Source organism: Anopheles coluzzii, chromosome 3 (assembly GCF_943734685.1).
Source record: "Anopheles coluzzii chromosome 3, AcolN3, whole genome shotgun sequence".
Classification (NCBI taxonomy): domain Eukaryota; kingdom Metazoa; phylum Arthropoda; class Insecta; order Diptera; family Culicidae; genus Anopheles; species Anopheles coluzzii.
In genome coordinates this window covers 22,204,338-22,224,899 of record NC_064671.1, presented here as the reverse complement: position 1 = coordinate 22,224,899, position 20,562 = coordinate 22,204,338, and the positions used below count along the sequence as shown (strand labels likewise).

At 47.3% G+C, this 20,562-nt stretch overlaps 1 protein-coding gene across 1 annotated transcript in view; it reads left to right on the top strand.

The window, feature by feature from the left end:
• Positions 1 to 18,511, top strand: part of LOC120957717 (protein apterous) — a 73,649-nt gene extending 55,138 nt beyond the window's left edge. Inside the window, exons 5-8 of the mRNA XM_040380059.2 lie at positions 5,523 to 5,696; positions 5,780 to 6,042; positions 13,845 to 14,041; positions 14,642 to 18,511. Coding sequence (XP_040235993.2) covers positions 5,523 to 5,696; positions 5,780 to 6,042; positions 13,845 to 14,041; positions 14,642 to 14,812 — 805 coding nt within the window. The 3' untranslated portion in view covers positions 14,813 to 18,511. The remainder of the gene's footprint in view (positions 1 to 5,522; positions 5,697 to 5,779; positions 6,043 to 13,844; positions 14,042 to 14,641) is intronic.
• Positions 18,512 to 20,562: the final 2,051 nt, after the last annotated feature.

Below are 20,562 nucleotides of genomic sequence, written 5' to 3'. Positions count from 1 at the left end.
CACGGCGAAGACAGCCGGAACTGAGCTCAATGTTTTGGGGCGCATTCGAACAAGTTCTCATACCTGTTGCTGTATCCTTCTTCTTGTATTTACGCGATTGGGTTCACTTTTGTTTCTTGTTCTGTGTTTAAGATAAAAACTTAATCAATTCAAGTCGACGGCCCACGATTCCGAAAATCGATTAATCTTGATCGCCTTTCCCCATTCCATCCTTTCCAATTTCCACGCCGCTTCCCTTTCGTACGTAAGCGTATCATCATAATCCCGGTCGAATGAAACTGATTTTGACAGCTTTCCGCCGCGAGTGGCTGTGTGCTAGTCAAAACAGCATGAAACGGGAGCAGCCCAAAAATGAATGTAAAAAAAAAAAACGTCTGCCAAGAACAGAGCCCACACCTTTTGCCACCTTGCATTCGTGAGTGTGAATTTTGAGTGAGAATTCCCCCCAAAAAAAGGGATGAACATACAGATACAAACGCGTAGAACCATGGAAAAATTGAAATAGAGGAGCAAAAGAAGAAAAACAAACAAATACGTAAACAAAACACCGACACACACACACGCTGAGACTCATAAGAGTGAGGAAAAGAGCTGAAAATTGAAAAATTATGCAAATTAAATGTTAATTTTATTTAATCAACGAGTAATTTATGAATATTTGAAAAATTTGAATAAGACAAGAGTGAACAACGACGAATCACACGAGTCGGAGGAGACAACAGCAACAGCAAAAATCGCATTCACTCAGAATCCTACGGGAGATGTGGAACGCAACCACTCACACTGTTTTTTTTTTGCTCTCTGTACTTCCTGCACCATTCACATGAAGCGATGTTACGAGCGCGCGAAGTAAGTTTCGTTTTTCTTCCCATCACATTGCCCCACAAGTCTAAATACCCTTCCAAACGTAAAAAAAAACCTGCTGACCACAAGTGGACAGATTAACAAAAAGGGGCACAAGAAAAGGCGACTACCAAGAGCGATCATCAGCGAAATATACGAGGACAGCGCGATACTACTCATTTGTATGCTGAGCTTTTAATAAAGATAAGAACGCAAACGAGAAATGGCTTCTTGGCAGGGTCTGGGGCAAGAGGCGAGCGAGCAAACCCGTGGAAAGGTGACCGATGGCGCACACCGAATGTATGGCGGGGGATTTCGTTGTTTTTTTTTCCTCTCAACTGTCTCTCAGGTTCCTTTCCTGCTCTTGTTTCAGCTCACCAGTCGTTGGTGGTAATCGGTTGTGGGGGGTTTTTTTTTGTCGGTCTGTTTTTCTGTACCTTCCGTTGCTGGAGCTTTTGGGAAAGTAAATGGCTCTGTTAGGGCACTGCATCGTGCACCACCCGAATGCACACGGAACCGCTTCCTCGCGGTGCTTCCTACCGTTCTGTGCGGTGCTAAGTGGGTCAATTAATTTTCCCCCCCGACACCGACCGATTTATAACACCGTGCCCCGGCCGTGCGTTGCACTTTGGGCGTTTCGGCGAGTTTCTGCGGCAGCACTGCGACGCTACGCACGACGCTCCGGTTGGGGCCCGATCGATAAAGTGTCAAAGCTTAATATATATCGAGCAAGCGTTCCCGTGCTGCCCGAAGGTCAATAATTTAATCAACCGTCATTTGTCCTATCAAGGATGATAAACGTACCGGCGATGCTCGTTCCGGGAGCGCTCGCACTATCGTAATTTGGGCGATGGCACGTTTTGGGATGGGAGCGACGAGTCGACAGCGACGATGATCACGCTTATCTTGGCCGTCCCGGTCTTGGCCCGCGTAGATTATCACCTTATTATTATTTTCTCGGAATGAATTAATGCAAACGAACCGCAATGGTACGGAGAGGGAGGACAAAAACCGGAAAAATGCAAAACTGTCACTCACGTTGGGGTCTGGGTGACTCACTTCTCAAGACAGCGGGTTTACGTGCACGTCTTGTCCGAGCGAGAGCGACTCCAAACGATCGACATTAACTGTGAATGTTTACAGCTTCATGGCGTGGGCCATTTTATCTTTCTCTTTCGGTCTCTGTTCAGTGGGCCGGTGTGGACACTGGAAGCTGGCATTAGAGGTTGTAGGTGTCTCGGTTCGGTCGAGGAGTGAATTAGTTAGACAAACAAATGGCTCCCCCAAAGATGGAGTCATGCGATCGGATCCACGCGTTGAGCGGTGGTACGCATAATGATGCTACTTAACCGATCGGTAGCTTGAGTGATATATGGATGGCAATTTTTCAGGGGCTGCAGTGTTGGATCTAGTCATTTGGAAGTGTTCCGCTAGTTATCGGCTGTAGCAAATGCAATTATGAGCCGTTTAGACACATGATTAACAAGGTTTCGCTTGCACAATGAGTGGGACGTATCGAATCGGTTTGCTTGGTGACAATTTCGTGGATATTAATCAGGCAATTTCCGTTCATTTTGTCTTGCCAACTAGCCGAGTAGAAGTCCTTGAGCAGTAGAAGAACCGAACTTCTCAGAACCTTACAGCAATAGGGACTATTTGTCAGCATCTCAATATCTTGGTTTCTGCCACAACGACTCGGCAAATTCGCTTTGCCACAGATGTTCTATTCTTGGCCCTGAATTAGCGAATCGGGTCACAACGGCTTACTACCTCCCCAAAGTGTATCTTGTAGCCGACTTCAGATTGGTCGACTGGCAGATTTATGAATGAAACGCGTTGCTGGCCACATGTTACTCTGCCAACAAGGGAAAACGCTCATTCCCATCGTCCGAGGTCTAGGCACCCTCGTAGGTCTCACCACTAAATCAGTCACCTTTGTCATCAAGATTGAGCATCATCGAGCAGGTTCAATGCGGCAGTCTTTTTGGGGTGAGAGAGGAATGGGGTAAGATAGGAATCTTTGGGTCACTACCAGCTTGGCGAGAGAAACCGTGTGGACCACAGGCCCCCACAGTTCCCCCAAGACAGCAGGTCACAAGGCCGTAAATAAGCGAATTTGTTAGCCATCAGGTTGAGTTTCCCAGCGAGGGCCAGCAGCAGCAGCGGGAATTCCCTTTTTCCGGATCCTACTCCTTCCTCCTCCCCTCTGCCGCGTGTGGTCCGGCAGGAAGCTCCCGACGCGGATCGAATTCCGCGCCTGGGAGCAGTTATGAGTTATGAACCCGGTGAATGTATTCGCACGCCGTTCGCTGTCCCCAAAGTCGTTGACGCATCTGCGGGAGCTTGCGCAGAATTGGCGCTGGCCCTCGGCGGGGTAACCGTTCCATTTGCATTCGAGTTGAACGGTGCAAACGGAACGGAGCGAAAGAGAGTGAGCGGGACTGGTTACGAAAGATCGTAAACGAATGCTCGACTCCCAGCAGGTGATGGATAAATTTGGGATAAAGGTAGACGTAGTGCGTACGTTACCGGCTGTTCCTTTTGCTTGGCTTCCTTCAACGTAGCATCCAGAGATCCGCGATCTCGCGTGTACTGTTGAACGATCGTCACAATCTTTCACTGGTGTTTTTAAGCTCTCTCTCTCCATTCTCGTTCTCGGCTCTGCCCGTCCGGGGCAACATGGGGCCTTCTGATTTAGGTTTCACTGCTCTTCTGGACAGTTGTCGTGCTCTTTTTTGCGCAACCCTCACCCGCGCGAGGCTTTGCGATATTATTGAAATTTTTACGATCCACAAACAAAACATTAAATACCCCATATAAGCTTGCTAAAGAGCCAGCGAGCGATAACAGTAAAACCCAATATTTTATGTCTCTATTTATGAATATCTGTACCTCTCCCCCTCCCCCCTTCCCGTTTTAAATGGTGAACCCTCTTTAGCATATTCAAACTACGGCCTGTGGGTAGCTGTTTATGCCAGAGAGTGCACTTACACCGCATGGAACAAGCGAAATGCATTTTAGGGGGATGCGAGTTGGCGAGTCGAGACGATCGGCGATCAGTTTACAGATCGGAGCGGCAAAGCGGGAAGCGGCGCAAACGCCTCTTTTGCCTGTTAATTCATGTCAACGGGGGCGAAGATCACAAACCTCGGGAAACGGGATGTGGAATGTTGCATGTCATTTTGTGTCCAATTGGTGAATCCACCCAGGCGGCGTGGTCCGTCGGTACGCACACACACACACACGCTGCAGGTGCACCGGAGCGGTCGTTAAGGAGTCGCTGCCGCTGCTGGTAAACCGATCGGACTACTTCGATGCGTCCGAAGCAAACGCGCGGTGGATGCGGACGGTGGTGGGCAATTTTATAGGAATATAGATTAAATCATAAGATCATAAAATCAGCATCCCCAGCGTGACGAGACACCCGCTGCTCGCCAAACGGTCAGCTGAGCTGTCTGCGGTGCGCACCCCGGGCCGGAGAGTCGGGACGATTCGGCGCGCCAGCAAGTGGTGGTAGATACGCACCGAGCCGCGTGGTAGAGGTGGTGGGCTCAGGAAAACATAAACTTTGGAATAAAATTTCACTCATAAAACGCGGTATCCAGCAGCGCCGGGCGACCGACCGACGGGCAAGCTTTCTGGCGGGGTCAGCGATTTTTTGTTTTTTCTTCCGAGAGAGCAATCCACACACGGCAGGGTGACACAGGGTTTATGATGGGTTTGGGCTTCTTTTTTTTAACTCTGAATTGTCACTGGCAACGTTACCAACAAATGCCCAATAACGTTGGTAAACAAACAGACTGTTTACGGACTGTAAAAATGAACGTCAAACGTTCGCAACGAAGGGCATGAAACGAGAGCTCATGTGCTTTAAAAATCTCGTTTATCTTCATATTCCAAATAATAATGATAATATTTCCCCGATCATAAAACTGGTACCGCCATCTTCTGCTACATCACTGCCCTCGTACACATTCTGTGAACGCCCAAAATTTCCATGCCCAAGCAAACCATGTCATAACTCATGTGTTGCCCGCCGTCGACGGGCTTTAGTTCTGGGTCCCTGCACATGACAAGCCTCGTCGTGCATCGATGGAAGCGATCTGGTCGTGCAAGTGATGCCCTAACACTGACACACACTCACACACACACAAACACACACACACACACACACACACACACACACACACACACACACACACACACACAAACACACGCACGTTAGTCAAATGAGGAAACGAGCCGAAAGAATATGATTAAAAGCAAGAACGGGCTTCCAACGGCATCCAACCGGCGGTGCACGATGTAGCACGAAAAATTGTAGCATACCGCCTACAACATAAATTTCGAACGTTCCCGCTTTTCACCGAACTGGAACGAAGGTTTTCCTCTGCCTTGCGATGTAACAGAAATTCTGGGAAAATCGTACCCACCGTTCGACGCCGGTGGCCACCCGGTTCGGCGGGACACTTGTTGTCGCGTAATGTGAGTCTGCCCTCCGGAGGCATTATGAAAGATTAATGGGACGGTATGGCTGGCGTCTATGGCTGGTGCGACGAATCGGAAGCGTTCCCGGAGAATGTGACCGATGAGATGGGAAAAAGAGCGGGGCTGCTGCATAACGATCATGATCGGTTTCACTTAATAACGCGTTTTTCTCTCTTTCCCGGGGATTCCAGGGTATTCGGTTCGCGACGGTGCTCCAAGTGTTTGGCGTCGATCAGTTCCTCCGAGCTGGTGATGCGCGCCCGGCATCTGGTATTCCACATACGCTGCTTCTCCTGCGCTGTCTGCAACACGCCGCTGAACAAGGGCGACCACTACACGATACGGGACTCGGCCGTCTTCTGTCGGTAAGTAGCCGTGTTGGCTTACGTTTCCAGCCTTCCGCTGAGCTTGATCAAAATTTGCTTCCCATTTTCCCCCGCCCTTCCAGATCACACATTGAGCTACCGCTGGAGGCGGCCACCACCCCGGGGCTACCGGGGATGCCGATGCAGTGTCCTTACCAGAGCCAGTACGGTACCTCGCCGGTCGCCCCGCTCAGCCCGAGCGACTCGACGACGAGCGGCGGCAAGCTGAACCCGGCCACCTACTACCCACCGCACGGCGTCACCGGGCTGCCGCAGCAGCCGCGCCAGAAGGGCCGGCCCCGGAAGCGGAAGCCCAAAGACATCGAAGCCATGACGGCTAGCCTCGGTAAGTTCTTTTTCTTGTGTTATTTGTTGCTATTTTAACAAAACAAGAAAAAAAAGCCTTGTTTGATTCGAGATAAGAACTGGCAATGGAAAACTACGGTTTGTGCGATGGCTTTCGAACGTGCCGTGCCGGGTTGGAAGCTCCGTTTTGGACACTGGCTGGATGTTTTTTTGTTGTGTACGATCACCCGCAATCTGATGAACATCGCACACCGTATCATACGTTACATTGCTACCCGATAACGATCGTAACGTTTGAATTTCGCAAAAATATGAATTTATGATCATGCATCTGGTATGAAACAAAGCGTTGCGGAGGGTTTGGGGTGAAGCCAGGACAGGACAGTTTGTAATACAGTTGTTTCTTCTTCCCCCCCCCCCCTTTGCCTCTTATTTTTTGCGCGTCTGTGAGCGCATCCACCGGTAGACGTAGACGCACCGCATCATAGATTCATTTATATTGCCTTTGCGTTTTTTTTTCTTCCTTCGCTAAAACTCCAACCACTCTGCAACACGCTCAAATTGTGCGTGTGTGTCGGTCTTGAGTATGTTATGATCGCGTGTTGGAACCGCTGGCTTAGCCGCGGATCAGCTGGCATGGGAAGAGAGACCATCAAGGGGTCTGTGGAAGCAAACAAAAAAAAGTGCTTCAACAAGCGATCGGGGGGCGATCTGTGTTCGCACGCCTCTACCGCAACGCATGGTTCGGTGAAAATTTATGATGCTACCATCAGCTAGCTCCCCTCCGACGGTTTTCCGTTGCGACATGGCGTGGCAAGCGCCGGGGGTGACAGAAATAAATAAATATTTAGTATGTAACGTTTGTGCGGAGTGATGAACGATGTTGATACGGCGGTGTTGTGCCTTCCTACTCGCTCCACTCCTCTTGTTGTGTAGCATCTTCCCCGGGGACCACCAAAACAGCGTTGTTGGGCGGGTTTTCGCACTGCAAAAATGAGTGAGACAGAGAGAGAGAGATTGAGAGAGAGGGGGATTAAAAAAACAAAAAGGGGTATGCGATCTCTGAACTTGCCCCTTGCGACGACCACGATGGCTATCGTTGTAATTGCTTCGGTGAGCTTTTAGCTACCGCTCGCCTGGACGATGGACGACCGGGGATCAGCAGCAGCGGCAAAGGTTTATCCGTTTTGGTCTTTGCAGATATTGTTTTATGTTTTGTTGTATCGCTTTTTAATGCGCCGAGCGCCGGCACGCACCGCGCCGCATAGGCCAGCTTGACCTTTTCCGTTGGAACTCGTTCGTATCGCTATCTTGGCGTATTTGCCCCCCTCGATCGTCCCCCTCGCGGTTGAGTGTCGGCCGAACGACCTAGACGCAAGTAAAAGCAGATGGTTGTTTCTCTGTCCGCGAGTGTGTGTGTGTTCGTTTTGAGTGACAGGTCATGTCGTGGAATGTTGTTACGTTTTGCGAACCATGGGTAATGTAAGGCAGAGGCAGCATTAACGCACACACACACGAAAAAAAAAAACGACAGAAATAGAATGAAAAATGGAGAATGAACATTGCAAAAAAAAGCAACAAAACAAAACCAGACATGGCTGCTTGAGCACATTGCACAAGTATGATTAATATGCCACGATTAACTTGACTTGATAGTAAACACGATGTAAATATTCATAGTTTGCAAGAAAGTAGACATACACATACGGTAACTTTAATGTATTCCGAACAGCCGGGCCTTCCGTTTACGGAGGCTTAATCTATTTGCTAGAATTGTTTGATTACCGGTTCCTGGAGTCCTGGAGGGGCGATTTTGATGATATTGTGGAGCTCCAAAACCCATCCTCATTTGGCAACAACGCGTTGCGAGTGCTAATGATGTGTCATTTACTAACGTGTTGGCCGGGAGACATGCCACTTGATGTTGGAGCTCTAATCTCTACCTCACGCCAGCATCCAAACGTTGGAAAGGGTTTGGGCGCCGGGTTCAATGCATGTAGCCCGGCAGGCTTTCGTGCATAATGAAGATGCCTCCCTTTTCGGTAGCTTAATTGAGGCGTGATTTGATGAGAGTAAATGATGAGGTTCCTGCATCCGTGAGCCTATCAAAGGTAGGTGGTGCGGTATGTTTCCGGGTCCCTTAAAACGGTTTGGAGCTCGTTTTTTACATGAACATCACTACAACAGCTCCAACAGGGCTTCGCAGCCTCCCCGGAAATGGCTTCCGTGTTTGGCTGCATGTTCTTCTCATCGCATTCTGAGAAAACGGGGCCGAATGGAAAGTTCTTTCTACCGCTGCTATCAGACGGCAAGACATCAGGGACCCACCGACCGGCAACCGACTGTTTGTGATGTCTATTAGTGGGAAATCATCATCACTGGTGGCGGGAGGGTTAGAAGAAACTTACCCATCGCTACCGGTTCTAACAGCAACAAAATTCAGGGTTTATGAAATGATGGAAAGACATTTGTGTGTGTTTAGGCCAACTTCCAGGAACTGACTGTCGGCGGGGACGCGCTTATCTCTATTAGCACTCACCCGAAGTGGACGAGAAAACTAGACAAACGCTGCATGTAGCCCCGGCCGGAGGCTGCGATCGAGATGTTGAGTGTCGGCGGCAGAAAAGGGGTTCAGTGCGTGCGCAAGGCCGTCCTGTGTCTCGAGGTCGCACCTACTTTTTTTCTGTCTGGTGCCTCAGGTCTAGAAGCCTCTTCAGCTCTCTTCAGCAGCTCGGGTGCGCCCCCTTCAAAAGCTGGGAATTGCCGCGATGACACGCGGGCATTGTGCGCTTTCAATCCCATCCCCACCGAATGGTAGTAAAGAAGTCGAAAAGTTAATAAACATATCATAAAGAAAGAGATTGTAAAAGGTCGTAGGTTCAATAAAAACGCCCTGGTACCCGATGGTTGCTTACCACTACCAGCACCACTACCACCATCATATCCCGTCTGCTTTCGGATGCTTACGGCAATGCCCAGCGGGTCTCGCAGTTGGGCTGCCGCATCGGGGAAAGGGCAGAACAGGGCCACAGAGCAACAGCTACACCGGTCCTTGGGAGACGGGTCGTGGGAGCGGGAAGGCAGCATGATGAGCGGTGTAGAATGTGAGCTATCAACCGGTTCGCAGGACCAGATCGGTTTAGTAGAGAAGATTCTTATCGGGCGAGTCTCAGCTGGGAAGAGCAACAGCACCAGCAATAGCAGGACACAGATGTGACGGGGCGCAGGTTTTTGTCCGTAGTTTTTCTTTTTCAGTTGTTGTCATCTGGCCCTGTTGTTTTGGATTGGATTACTTCGGGGTTAATTTATGATCACAACAGTTGCCGTTCCCAAGCGCGCGCGTCCGGGCTGGAACAACCCATTGACCTGACCTGATTTCTGTTCGACGCTGCCGTTCTTTGCTCGGGACCACGTCTTCGGGACCACGTTGTAATCGTACGGATATTGAGATGTAACGTGATCCTGTGATAGTGGAACAAGAGGAAGAACGAACGCAACAGCAAAACACATAGAAGATAGATTAATTTATTGCTTTATGATTTAAGAAGCAATATTTACGAACCTGTGCGCTTATCTCACACCGCTTTGCACGTTCACAGCCCCAGCGGGATGGTCTTGTTCCAAGAAAAGTCATTTCCAATTCCCATCTTGAGCATCTTATTTAAAGCAATGTTTTAAAGCCATCATTTCGTTTATGCTCTCAGAATATTAAGTCACGTTTGCAATCAATACGATCCTGTCAGTTCGTTACGTTTTGTAATTTCGAAATCGAACTCTTTGTGGCTGTCTGCCCTAAAGTGCCACATAAAAATGCTGCCAAGCAATATAGGGCGCCGTGTTCAAGGACAACCCGCGAACAACCGATTGCCCAAGGACCTTATATAAATTGGTTTCTGTATTTTTCTTTCTTACTTGTACGGAACTTTACGATCTTCCCGATTTATGATCTACCGCGATCCTGCGATGCACGGACACGTATGTATGGGGCGATAAACATGTTAATAACAACTTCCAACACTGACTCGAAACATTCACCAGAGTGCGGTATTAATGCTCCGAAAGGATTGCTTTCTCAGAGTCGAGTTCCATTTCCAAGGACTACACAAAACCACCGACCCGCCACCATTGACGTACCGAATGTGTGTGTGTGTGTACCGATCAAACGTTAAACGCCAGACAAACGGTGACTTCGCGGGATGGGCAAAAGAAAATGAAATCTGTTTGCGCATCGGGCGCATCACGGGCTGCAGTCAGTTTTAATGTCAATGTTTAATGTTTGTACTGCCTACTGACCGACTAGAACCGCGCGCTGTCGGCAAAACCCCCCTGCATTTCGGACAGCACAAAGGCACCGTGCTGCTGCTGCTGCTGTTACTATCCCTTTCCGATGGGAGCACAAAAGCGGAAAAAGAACAACCCAAAACAATAAAAACAAATCAACTCCCGAGGAAGTACCATTGTTTTTTGTAATGATTAACGACTCCACGCTGTATTGCTGTGGGATGGCGAGACCCACCGGTGCAGGGTAGAATGTACAGGGGTAAACACAAGAAGGAAAAAAACCCTTCCCGGACTGACGGAGGGACGCTGGCCAGTGCTGTTTGTGTTGGAAGCTGGAAAGGTAGTTCCTGCGGCAAGATACACTTTGGATGGGTGCATCGAATTGGTTCGGCTAACCGGTGTTACCCAGCGCGGTGTGGACGAACCAGGAACCGGTTTGCCGGATTGTTTAATCAGCGAGAGCTCCTCCTTCTCAGTCTGGGAGCATTCTTCAATTTACTTATGCGCCTCTTCATGTTTTGTAAAAAGACAATGCCAGACATCTTCCGCAAGCAAACGATTTGTTCGTTAAACGATTGGTGCTGCTTAAAATGCAATAACAGTAATAACGATATATCAAGTCTCAAATAAAAATAAAAATAAATATAATTTCAACTCCATTCGCACATTTAGTCATTTGGATGTTGTTGAAAAGCAATTTAATGGTGTTTTGCGATGTTTTACTGCTCACACTTTGTTGGAAAAACTATGCTCAAACTCTTTATGTCTTCTGTCTCCTGCGGGGACATTTATTCAATTTTCACTAGTCAGATCCCTGCAAGAAGCATTTCAGCAACGTCCCGATCAGTCGAACAATTACGCACCTTTTTGGACCGAAAAAGAAAAAAAAAACAAAACACCAAAGTCGTGAGCACAGTTTTCTGTGCCAACTCCCAAACAGTGACCATAACCCGAGGCCACAAGGCCAGCCAGGTCGAGAGGAAACGCAGAAGTAGAAGCAAAAAAAAACCCCAGAAGCTCAAACCATCGACTTTAACGCCCTCCGGGTTTGTAGCCGGTTGTTTGCCGAGTTTTTCCGTTTCCTGTGCCTCTCGGTCTGTTATTGTTTTTTTTTCGTCTGTAGACTGTGTCTTCCTCTTCTTCTTCTTCTTTTACACCGTTTACTGGCACTCCACCCCCGGTTCATCCGCACAGATTTCATTGATTTGACAACTTCAGGCGCCTAAGGGCTCCATAAAAGGGTGTAAAAGAAAGAAAGAAACCCCAAAGAAATAGAAAAAAAAACAAAAAAAAATGCAGCTAAAGCTATGGGATGGAAAAAGAAAAGAAAAGTAACAAAAAATCAGAAACTCTCGAAAGAAGTAAAACCCCCGAGGGCAGGAAAAGAATACCACGTGCAAACCTTAATATTAAGCCACCGAAGTAGCCCGCCACAAGCGGACCGTTTGGTAGTCGGCCGGTCAAACCAAACGATCGAACCGACCAACCAAACACAAGAGAGCACACACACTGCTTGAAAAAAGCGATCCAACAAAAAAAAGGGAACCGACAAGGAAAACAGTATCATTGTCTGGTCGGTACGGGTTGAACCCGGTTATTATTATTTGCTCTCGGTACCCTACGGGAGTTGGCACGCCCCACCCGCTCTGCCTCTGTAGTGCCCTCTAAAGTCCTTTCAGAAGACCGATTGACGGCAACCGCTACCGGTTCACCGGAGTGTGTGTGTGTGTCTGTGTTCGGAATCGCCTTGCAAGTGAGAAGAAATAACAAGTAGCATAATTCTAATAGTCGGAGTCCCGGAGTCGGATAGATCATGCATTTTTGAGTGTGGTCTTTTGCTTCCCGCTCACGAAGGAGGTGGTTCACTCCCCGTCTACCACCACGGGCTTCACTGTAATTTGTCTGAGACTGAGGTGCTTTGCTTCTCGTATCGATCGTTCACCGCCACGGCCCCAGCGGCCTTACAACGGGTGTCTATGGTCTATGATTTTTTGGAAACATTGTTATGCTGGAGCCGCCTTTTGTCTGGCTGTTCGGCTACTGGAAGTTGGCGCACTCTTTGGTTCCGATCCGAACGCGCCACCTCACGCTCACGGAATACCGGAGCAGACCCGAGTCTGACCTTAGCGTAGTGTAAGCACAATGAAGGGTGTTCGATTTGCGTAACATCAGGTAGCTACCGGGTTTCGAACGAGTCGGAAAGATCAACCCAGTTTTAAGGCCGTGGTACACAACAGAGAGACATGGAATGGATCTACTGGATGTGGAAAGGCACTAGAAAAGAGACGCAACAAACCATCCAGCGTGGGAACAGCGTCTGTTGGTTAGAATCAATCTCACCTCGCCTAGGTAACATTTGGATGTTTAGGGCCTAGGAAGCAGGGGCATCTTTTATGACACAAAGTTGTAAACATTTACCGAAACGTCATTGCGTATGGTTTAGTGACTCAGAAGCGATGTGGTATAAACATTTCAAGAGCTTGTAGACTAACCTCCGCAATCAAAAATCCTGTGCTCAAACGTCAAGTTTCACCTGCTTCAATGGCTTTTAAAAGGATGTCTCTCTCTCTCTGGAAACCTTCAACAAGGTATAGCAAGTTTTTGCGTCACTGTTCGCTGCCGGTGACAGACGACATTTTGATGACCTTGGGAATGAGAATCGCTGCCCCATCTGCCCGGTCCGCTTTCCAAGAAAACACTCCACGTCCATGTGGCTTTGCTGGTGAACGAAGTTTTCTCCCAGATACCTCTTGTCGACTTGCCAGACACATCCACCATGTCCCCGATAAAGACATCGGAGTTTTGCCGTTTTTTACGATTATTATGTGGCCATGAGTGTGCCGGGCCGGGGCACCCCGAAAAGAAGGTTGAAGGTTGCGCGGTACATGTCAGCGTAGCTGCCCGTTCATGACCGGTGCGCACGCTCGTTGGCCTGACTCCCAGCATCCCACAACGCGGGAATGGCATAGGTTGTTGAGGTACGTTTATTTCCCTCCACCGAAAACCTGAAAACCCTTGAAGAAGTCAACACAAGAGAGAGAGGAGACAAGCTGTGTGTACGGGGTTTGCCTAGCCGATGCCGAGTTTTATGGTGCCTGACCAGCAACAAAACGCACAATGAGCTCAGGGATAGTCACACCCTCTTTGCGTGATGAAGGGCCCGGACGCGGTTGGAATTGGGAAGTAAGAGGAACAACGCTACAACATTAAAAAAAGCCCCCCGAACCTTTACATCTACCGGCATACACACGCTCTCGCGCAGTGAGCAAGTAGCGAAAAACCGATCTCCCCTTGCACCCAGCTTCACAACGGCGGCTAGTGACAGAAGGTGGGCATCGTTTCGTTTCTTCTGTCCAGCGGGCCCCTTTGCGTTGGTCCATAAAACGGTAGTACAAGAACACAAGAACCCAATACATTTGCTTTTCGAGGCTCTAGGGAGTGAGTTAGCAATAAAGCCCCCCTGACCGGGTACGGGGACAGAGGGTGTACACACACCATACAGTCAATTGTCTTTTACTCATCGGTCTCGTTTTCCCCGCACGGGGTTTCTTCACCTTTCAGACCTGAACACCGAGTATCTGGACCTGGGATTTAGCCGGGGGCTCGGTTCCTCGTCCCGGGCCAAACGGATGCGGACGTCCTTCAAGCACCATCAGCTCCGCACGATGAAGTCCTACTTCGCCATCAACCACAATCCGGACGCGAAGGACCTGAAGCAGCTGTCCCAGAAGACGGGACTGCCGAAGCGTGTGCTACAGGTAAGAAGGCATTGTTAGTTTATTCATTTTAAATAGGTTAATAGCTTGAAGAATGGTTAGAAGAATAAGAGAGAAACAACATAGCTAGTAGAACTCACAAATGATTATTTAATAAGATTACTTGCAAGGTTAATAAGAAGAGAGCATAACAACACGTGGTTTACTTGTCTAATGAGACTTGCGTAAAAGAATAGGCCATATAAGATACATTTTGCATTTAGTTGTGCAGAACTAGCGAAAGTATCATTAAAAAAGTTGTTTCGTTCAGTTTAGTGCACGTAGGGGGATGTGTTAAGAACATTATTTTAACTGAAATATAATAGAAACGAGAGTAATCTTTACCAAACCTTCATTATCTTATTCACAATAATCAAATTAAACGAAAAGAACTAGTACTTCAAATGAAATAGTATAACTAAACCCCTTCCAGAGTGTTCCCAAGGCTTTGTATAGTTCAAGTCTTCTGATTTTTTTAGTTAAAGTAAGTTAAAGTAAGTTTATAACAAATTGAAGCTCCATTTTCAATCACCCAGCTCCAATCAATACATTCATATCTAACGCTATGCTCTCCCCTATCTCTCTCTCTCTCGCTACGAATAGGTTTGGTTCCAGAACGCACGCGCAAAATGGCGCCGAATGATGATGAAGCAGGAGGGCAAAATCATCGACTCGGACAAGGGCGACGGTTCGCTCGACCTGGACGGGTACGTTTCGCACAGCCCCGGTTCCTACATTATGGGCGGCCCCGGCAGCCCCTCGTCGCTCGACTAGCAACACACGCAGTCGAGAATGCAGTGGCAAGTGCATCTTCGGCGCTGGATACGACGGCTGCTGGCGGGTGAAGCAGGGCCGGCGGCCGGTGGTCCCGTCGACCAAAACGACGATACCGCACCGCCGGTGGGTGCGGCGAAAGCTCCGTGAGTGATTGTGAGAGCGTGCGAGTGGGGGAAGGAGGGGGGGGGGAGGAGGACTGTTGTGATCCGAGACCGGGGACGGGGAAAGTTTTGGGAAAGTTGCTGTGCAGTCAGGGAGAGAGAATAAGAGAAGTAACACACAAAAAACAGGTGCGTTAAAGGGCAGAGAGTGATTGACATCAGGTGCAAGCAGGCAGCAAGCAGCAAAAACGGATAAGGAACACCCAATCAAGCGATCAAAACCAATGGAAAATTAGTTGTTTTTTTTTGTGGCAACATGCGTGAATGAGTGAATGTGCGTGTGTGCGTTTGTGATTTGTTGATGAAGTAAGCTAAAATGGAGATGAAAATGTAAACTAACTTCCCCAACTAACTTCTCTCCCCACACACCAAAGGGGGAGTTCCTGTGTGTGTGTGTGTTTGTGTGTGTGTTCGTGTGCGCTTCCCGGTGACTGCCCACGGTCATGTCATGCGGTAACACAATGATGTTATTATATTCAAATTTTCGGTCGCTTTTTTCAATGCTCGTGTGCGTGTTGTTCTCTCTCTCTTTCCTTCATTTCGATTATCCGGCCTGATGGGCACAGCACCAAAAAAAAAAAACAAACTGTGCCCTGGAAATGAGGGGATCGTAAGAGAAAGAGTGAGAGAGAGGGAAAATATGTTGCAAGCAAAGGGAATGGGGCGTGCGCCCAACCAGCAAAGGCATATACAAAAAGGCCCAACTTACACCGCCCCGAACATGCAATGAATGCAATCGAAAGAGCAAGCATGTCACGCGTTTGCCTTTGTAGCGGATTCGATTCTTCCGCCCGCTTCCCCTCTACCGTCAGCATTCCTGTGCGCTCTGATGGGTGGGGGGGGGGATGGGGATGAAAGCTTTCGGCACCGGCCAAAGACCATGGTTGCTATGTGCGTTTGCTCCATGCCACACTCCCCATGCCAACCAGTGCCAGTAGGCGGGTACTGGCGTGATGGAAAAATCTCACCGCAACGAAACGGCACGGCAAAAACAGCAACAACAGTCCAGCATGCAGGAAGCGCAATAGTGAGCAAAGAAAAAAAAACTTGTAGTGCAAGCAATAAAAAAAAACAGAAGATAAACTGCAGAAAAAAATGAACATAAACAACGCCCAGTACGAAAAAGCAGAGCGAGAGAGTTGAAGTAGTGAAGAGAAAGGGATAAAACGTAAAACACAAACGAAACTTGTGTGTTTGCAAGAAGAAGAAGAAGCTAAAGCAGAGATGAAAAGAGAAGAAGCAATAATATTAACAGCAAAAACAAGCACGAACAAAAAAAAACGACAGCCGCTCATACAGTGCCACATACACGTGGAGAGATGTGAAGGACAAGATATAGAACAAGAGAAGAGGCAAAAGAACAGAGCAATGAGAACGGAAGAAAGAAGACAAAACAAAAAAAAGCAAGTACATTTTATAAAACCAACGAATCCACAACGAATAGATGACTGAAGTTGATGGGCTTCGACGAGCGGAAGGCAAACTGTTTGAAAAGCTCGTAGAAAAGAAGCGAAAAGAACCAAACACGAGCCGCGGGAAGTTGGAAACACAGAACACACAGAATAACATACACACATAGACGGAGTGAAGGGGTAAAAAATGGCGGTCTAGTATAACCTGGCTAGCTAAAACATCATCATAAACACAGCCAAACACACACGGTTGATCGCGTATGGAAGAGATTCTTAATAATAATGTATGCACATATGATTACGCCTTGCAGGCGGCAGCATAGTCGTGGTATGATTTTTCTCTTGTTTTCCAACCGTTCAAACAAAACAGTCTGTTATTTTTTTTGTATGTTGATCTATCGTCTTCTGGTCAACCCTCCCGTGCTGCTATTTGAACGGCCATTTTTTTTCGCTGGTTTGGTTGCTCTCCTCGCGTAAGAACCGGTGAGCTTTCCATGTTAAAGCTGCGTTCGGTGGAGCTTGTGTATCTCCCAAAGGGGATAATCTCCATTCGTTTGGTGACATTGCTCATTGATTTGAATCGAAGTTGATTGATCAATCTCCCTGCTCTGGGGCGCACCACGAACGATTGTATCCGGCGTGTACTCTCGTCCCCTTCTCGAACGGGCTGGAGACGCTCATGAATTGCAAATCCCGTTTGCCCAGTCGCAGGATAATCCTCAAAACCACACACACGCACACACACATACAAACGCATCGTATCCCCACAATGGATTGTAATTCCTTTTCTGTTTGTGGCGTTGTCCACTGCGTATCCTTCGGTTGGGCTGTATCTTTGCTGTAATAAATTCAATTCAGCGCGTACACGGAACGGCAATCACCTTTCTGGGTTTCTGGTCATTCTTTTGCGGGGTGGACCTGCTGCCTGCTGCTTGTCTTGTTAGCGGAAACGTTGACCCATTCGCTCGGTGCTGATTTCCATTGAATGGACGCATTAAATTTAATCGTACCGGCTCTTGTCGATCGATTGGGTTGAGTGTTTTTTTTTCTCCTTTAAACATCGAGAAAGCTCACGTTGCAAGCATCTAAAAGTTATCAATCTTTAAACCAAATTCTCCCAAAAAAAAACCTACTTCCCCAGGCCAGTCTGGCACGGCGCCCGTCTCAAGCGTGAGACAAATGTAAAATTTATGAAACAAAATGGAGCGAAAATACTCAAACTGTAGGGTACTACACTAGGAAGTTCATAAATTATGACGTAACGTGAAGAACACAAGCAGAATTTGGTGTTTTTCCTTCATCTTTTAGCCTCGTCTGCTTCTCGCGGGACGTCACGGGGACACGGAACTCAGCATGAGGAGTGAGTTAGGATAATTACGATCGTTACGCTGCCGCCAGCTGGTAGTGGCGCCCTTTCTTCCGGGGGGTGCGGCAAAGAAAGGTGAAAGTAAATACATGTCCGCTCCTCGAACCGACGCTCAAAACCGATGCTCAAATAAATAGGAAGAAAGCAAAAAACAACAAACGGAACAAATTTCAAAAAGGCAAAATGCCGGGATGTGTAGCACTAGAAGTAAGTAGTCTTTGCCGTGGTGGTTGGAGGAATCTCACACCCCTCAGACCAGCGCACGCGGCGGCACTCTGTACAGACATTTGATAGCGAGTAAGCTTAGAACGTTAGCCGTCTTTACCTTTCTTTTTTTCCTTTTTTCCCCCGCTTAAAAGAGGAAATAGTGGAATAGAACAAAAAAAAACGTGTTGTAACAATGCGAGCGAGAGACACCATTTTCGATAGCATCCTTAGAAGCAACGGAGCGAGGGGAAAATTCTTATTTATATCAAAACAAACGAAAAACGTAGATTTAGACAGTTTTAGGCAGTAACTATCTTTAAGGAGCGTGTACGTGTGTGTATGTTTGTTTGGGGAGGAAAAACAATCGTTTAACTAGTGATGTAGGCAAAAGGTATGGAAATAATTTTTCGATTTTTCCCTCTTCTCAAGCTACGATCCTTCGGGAAGATGAAGTGAAAACATATGGAAAAAATAGGGAAACATTTCTTGCAGCTTGGTAGAATGAACGGACAAATAAAAAAGAGAGAAAACAAGATAAATTAAAACACTACTCGAGCTTTAATAAATGTTGTTTTTTGTGTGCTATTTAATACATCCGAAGCCAGCGGGACAGGTAAAGACTTACACGCGCCCTGCTACCGTGCACTGGCAGTGGCAGGACCTCCTCCGGTGGTGGTTATGTTTGTCGCACGTGTTTCCCATTCACGCAGTAAAGGAAAAGGAAAACTCCGAGCGCAGTACACGGGCTGCGAGCTCATTATTTCCTTTGCCGCACGTGCGCGCAATCTCCCGCCGTGTGGGCGCCGTTGCCTAAGCGAAGTCGCGGTGGCAGGACGATAGAGAGAAAAAAAACCTAAAATCCTACTCTCGATGACGCACTGCGGTGTGTAGAATGGAGGATTTTTTGTATGTTAATATAAACTCTGGCTTACGCGGGTGACAAAATGGTGGTTTGCAACGGGGTTCGGTGGTAGCAGGACCTACAGCGACGGCACGTGCAGGTTAGGTAAGTTGGTTTGATAGCTTTTGCTCCAATTTGCTAGGTGTACCGACGTCAAACCCACGGTGGCAATCCGGTGGGTGTGCATTAATACGATTTTAATCGGAAATAATTGAGCGCCCGGTCGTGCTGGTTGGGATGATGGGAACATGGTGATGATGATGATGATGAGCTGCAGTTCAAAAGGTTAAAAACATTACAAGCCATGCTCTAAGTAGGCTTGTGGGAAGAACGTTCTAGAGCGGGTCATTTGTGGTGTTGCTGTCAAGGAGACGCTGGATTTGGTGAGTTTGTTTTTCTTCTTTGCTAAGCTTCTTATTTTAGATTATAAGCTTATCTTTTTGAATGATTTGCTAGACATGTCTTATGGTTTATCACTTTTACAAATTTTTTATTACTTATTTCGAAATTTGGGTGGTTACTTCAGACTTTTTCACACAGCAGTATTAAACATTTAAACAGTAATAAAAAGGAAAGCATTTGCTACTTCTTAACGGTTAAAAGTTCTTATTTACTACATTTCAATGTCATTCTAATGGAAAAATGGTTGGTATAAAGTGTTTATTTTTCGTTCTTGAAGTGACGACTTCATCCAATTTTTGTATTTGCTCAGAAATAATTGAACACATTGTGCACCACAGCATAACCAATTCGTTTTTCACCTCTGGTCCTTGAATTGCAACAGCAATCATTGCTATAGCTGTTATTTTTTACATTCTTTCCTTTTGCTCGAGCAACAACAGAAAAGGTCCTTTAAAACACCACAAACAGTTACCGATTTACAACTGATTTTGTTTAAGCTAGAAAAGCTAAAAGAAAGCGGCGTCGAAAAACGACGCTATTAAAACCAGCCAACTGCTGAACGTGGAGTACGGTAGCGAGAAGCAGCCCTGCTTTTGCGCAACTGGCGGCCCTGTTTGCAGACAGTTTAGTTGTAAAAATTTCATACCATCCTCACGGCAGGCTTCCGAACGAGGACCAACACAGTGTGGCGGCAGTTAAAAGTGTAGCGCAATAAAGAAAACACACGAAATGAAACGAAACGATTGGGCGAAAGCAGCTCTGCGCTGTAGTTTCCCACTCGTCTTGCCCTTTTTTTTTGTTGAGCTGGATGATGCTGTATAAAAACCGTGAACCTTTTGCAGGGAGAGTCTTAAAAAAACAGGCCCTTTCAGTTCCTTTTTCTCACCCCGGCTCGAGATAATATTGGTCAAAATATAGCGCTTTCTAATTATAAGCCTCTTGACCGGGTAGCAGCTCGGTTGCAGTAAGGGAAGAAAAACAGAGAAAAAACACTTCTGGTTAAAAGGGAATTGAAGGTCCTAGAAGTTGAGCAAAATTAGAGCTAAAAAAGATACTGAAGAAAAAACTCGTGCCGTATAACTTGCACAAGAAAAAGCACCACACAAGACAAAGACATTCGAAAATCAAAACTGAAATTGACACTTGCCACAACGCAAAACGAGCATATTCGGGTACAATGATCGCAGGCGGCATTGATTTGTGTGTATGTGTGTGTCTGTGTGTGTGGAGCAACCAAAAGGCATACCAAAAAGAAAGGAAAAAGCCAACTTCGATTGTGCAAAAACAAGCACAAACCT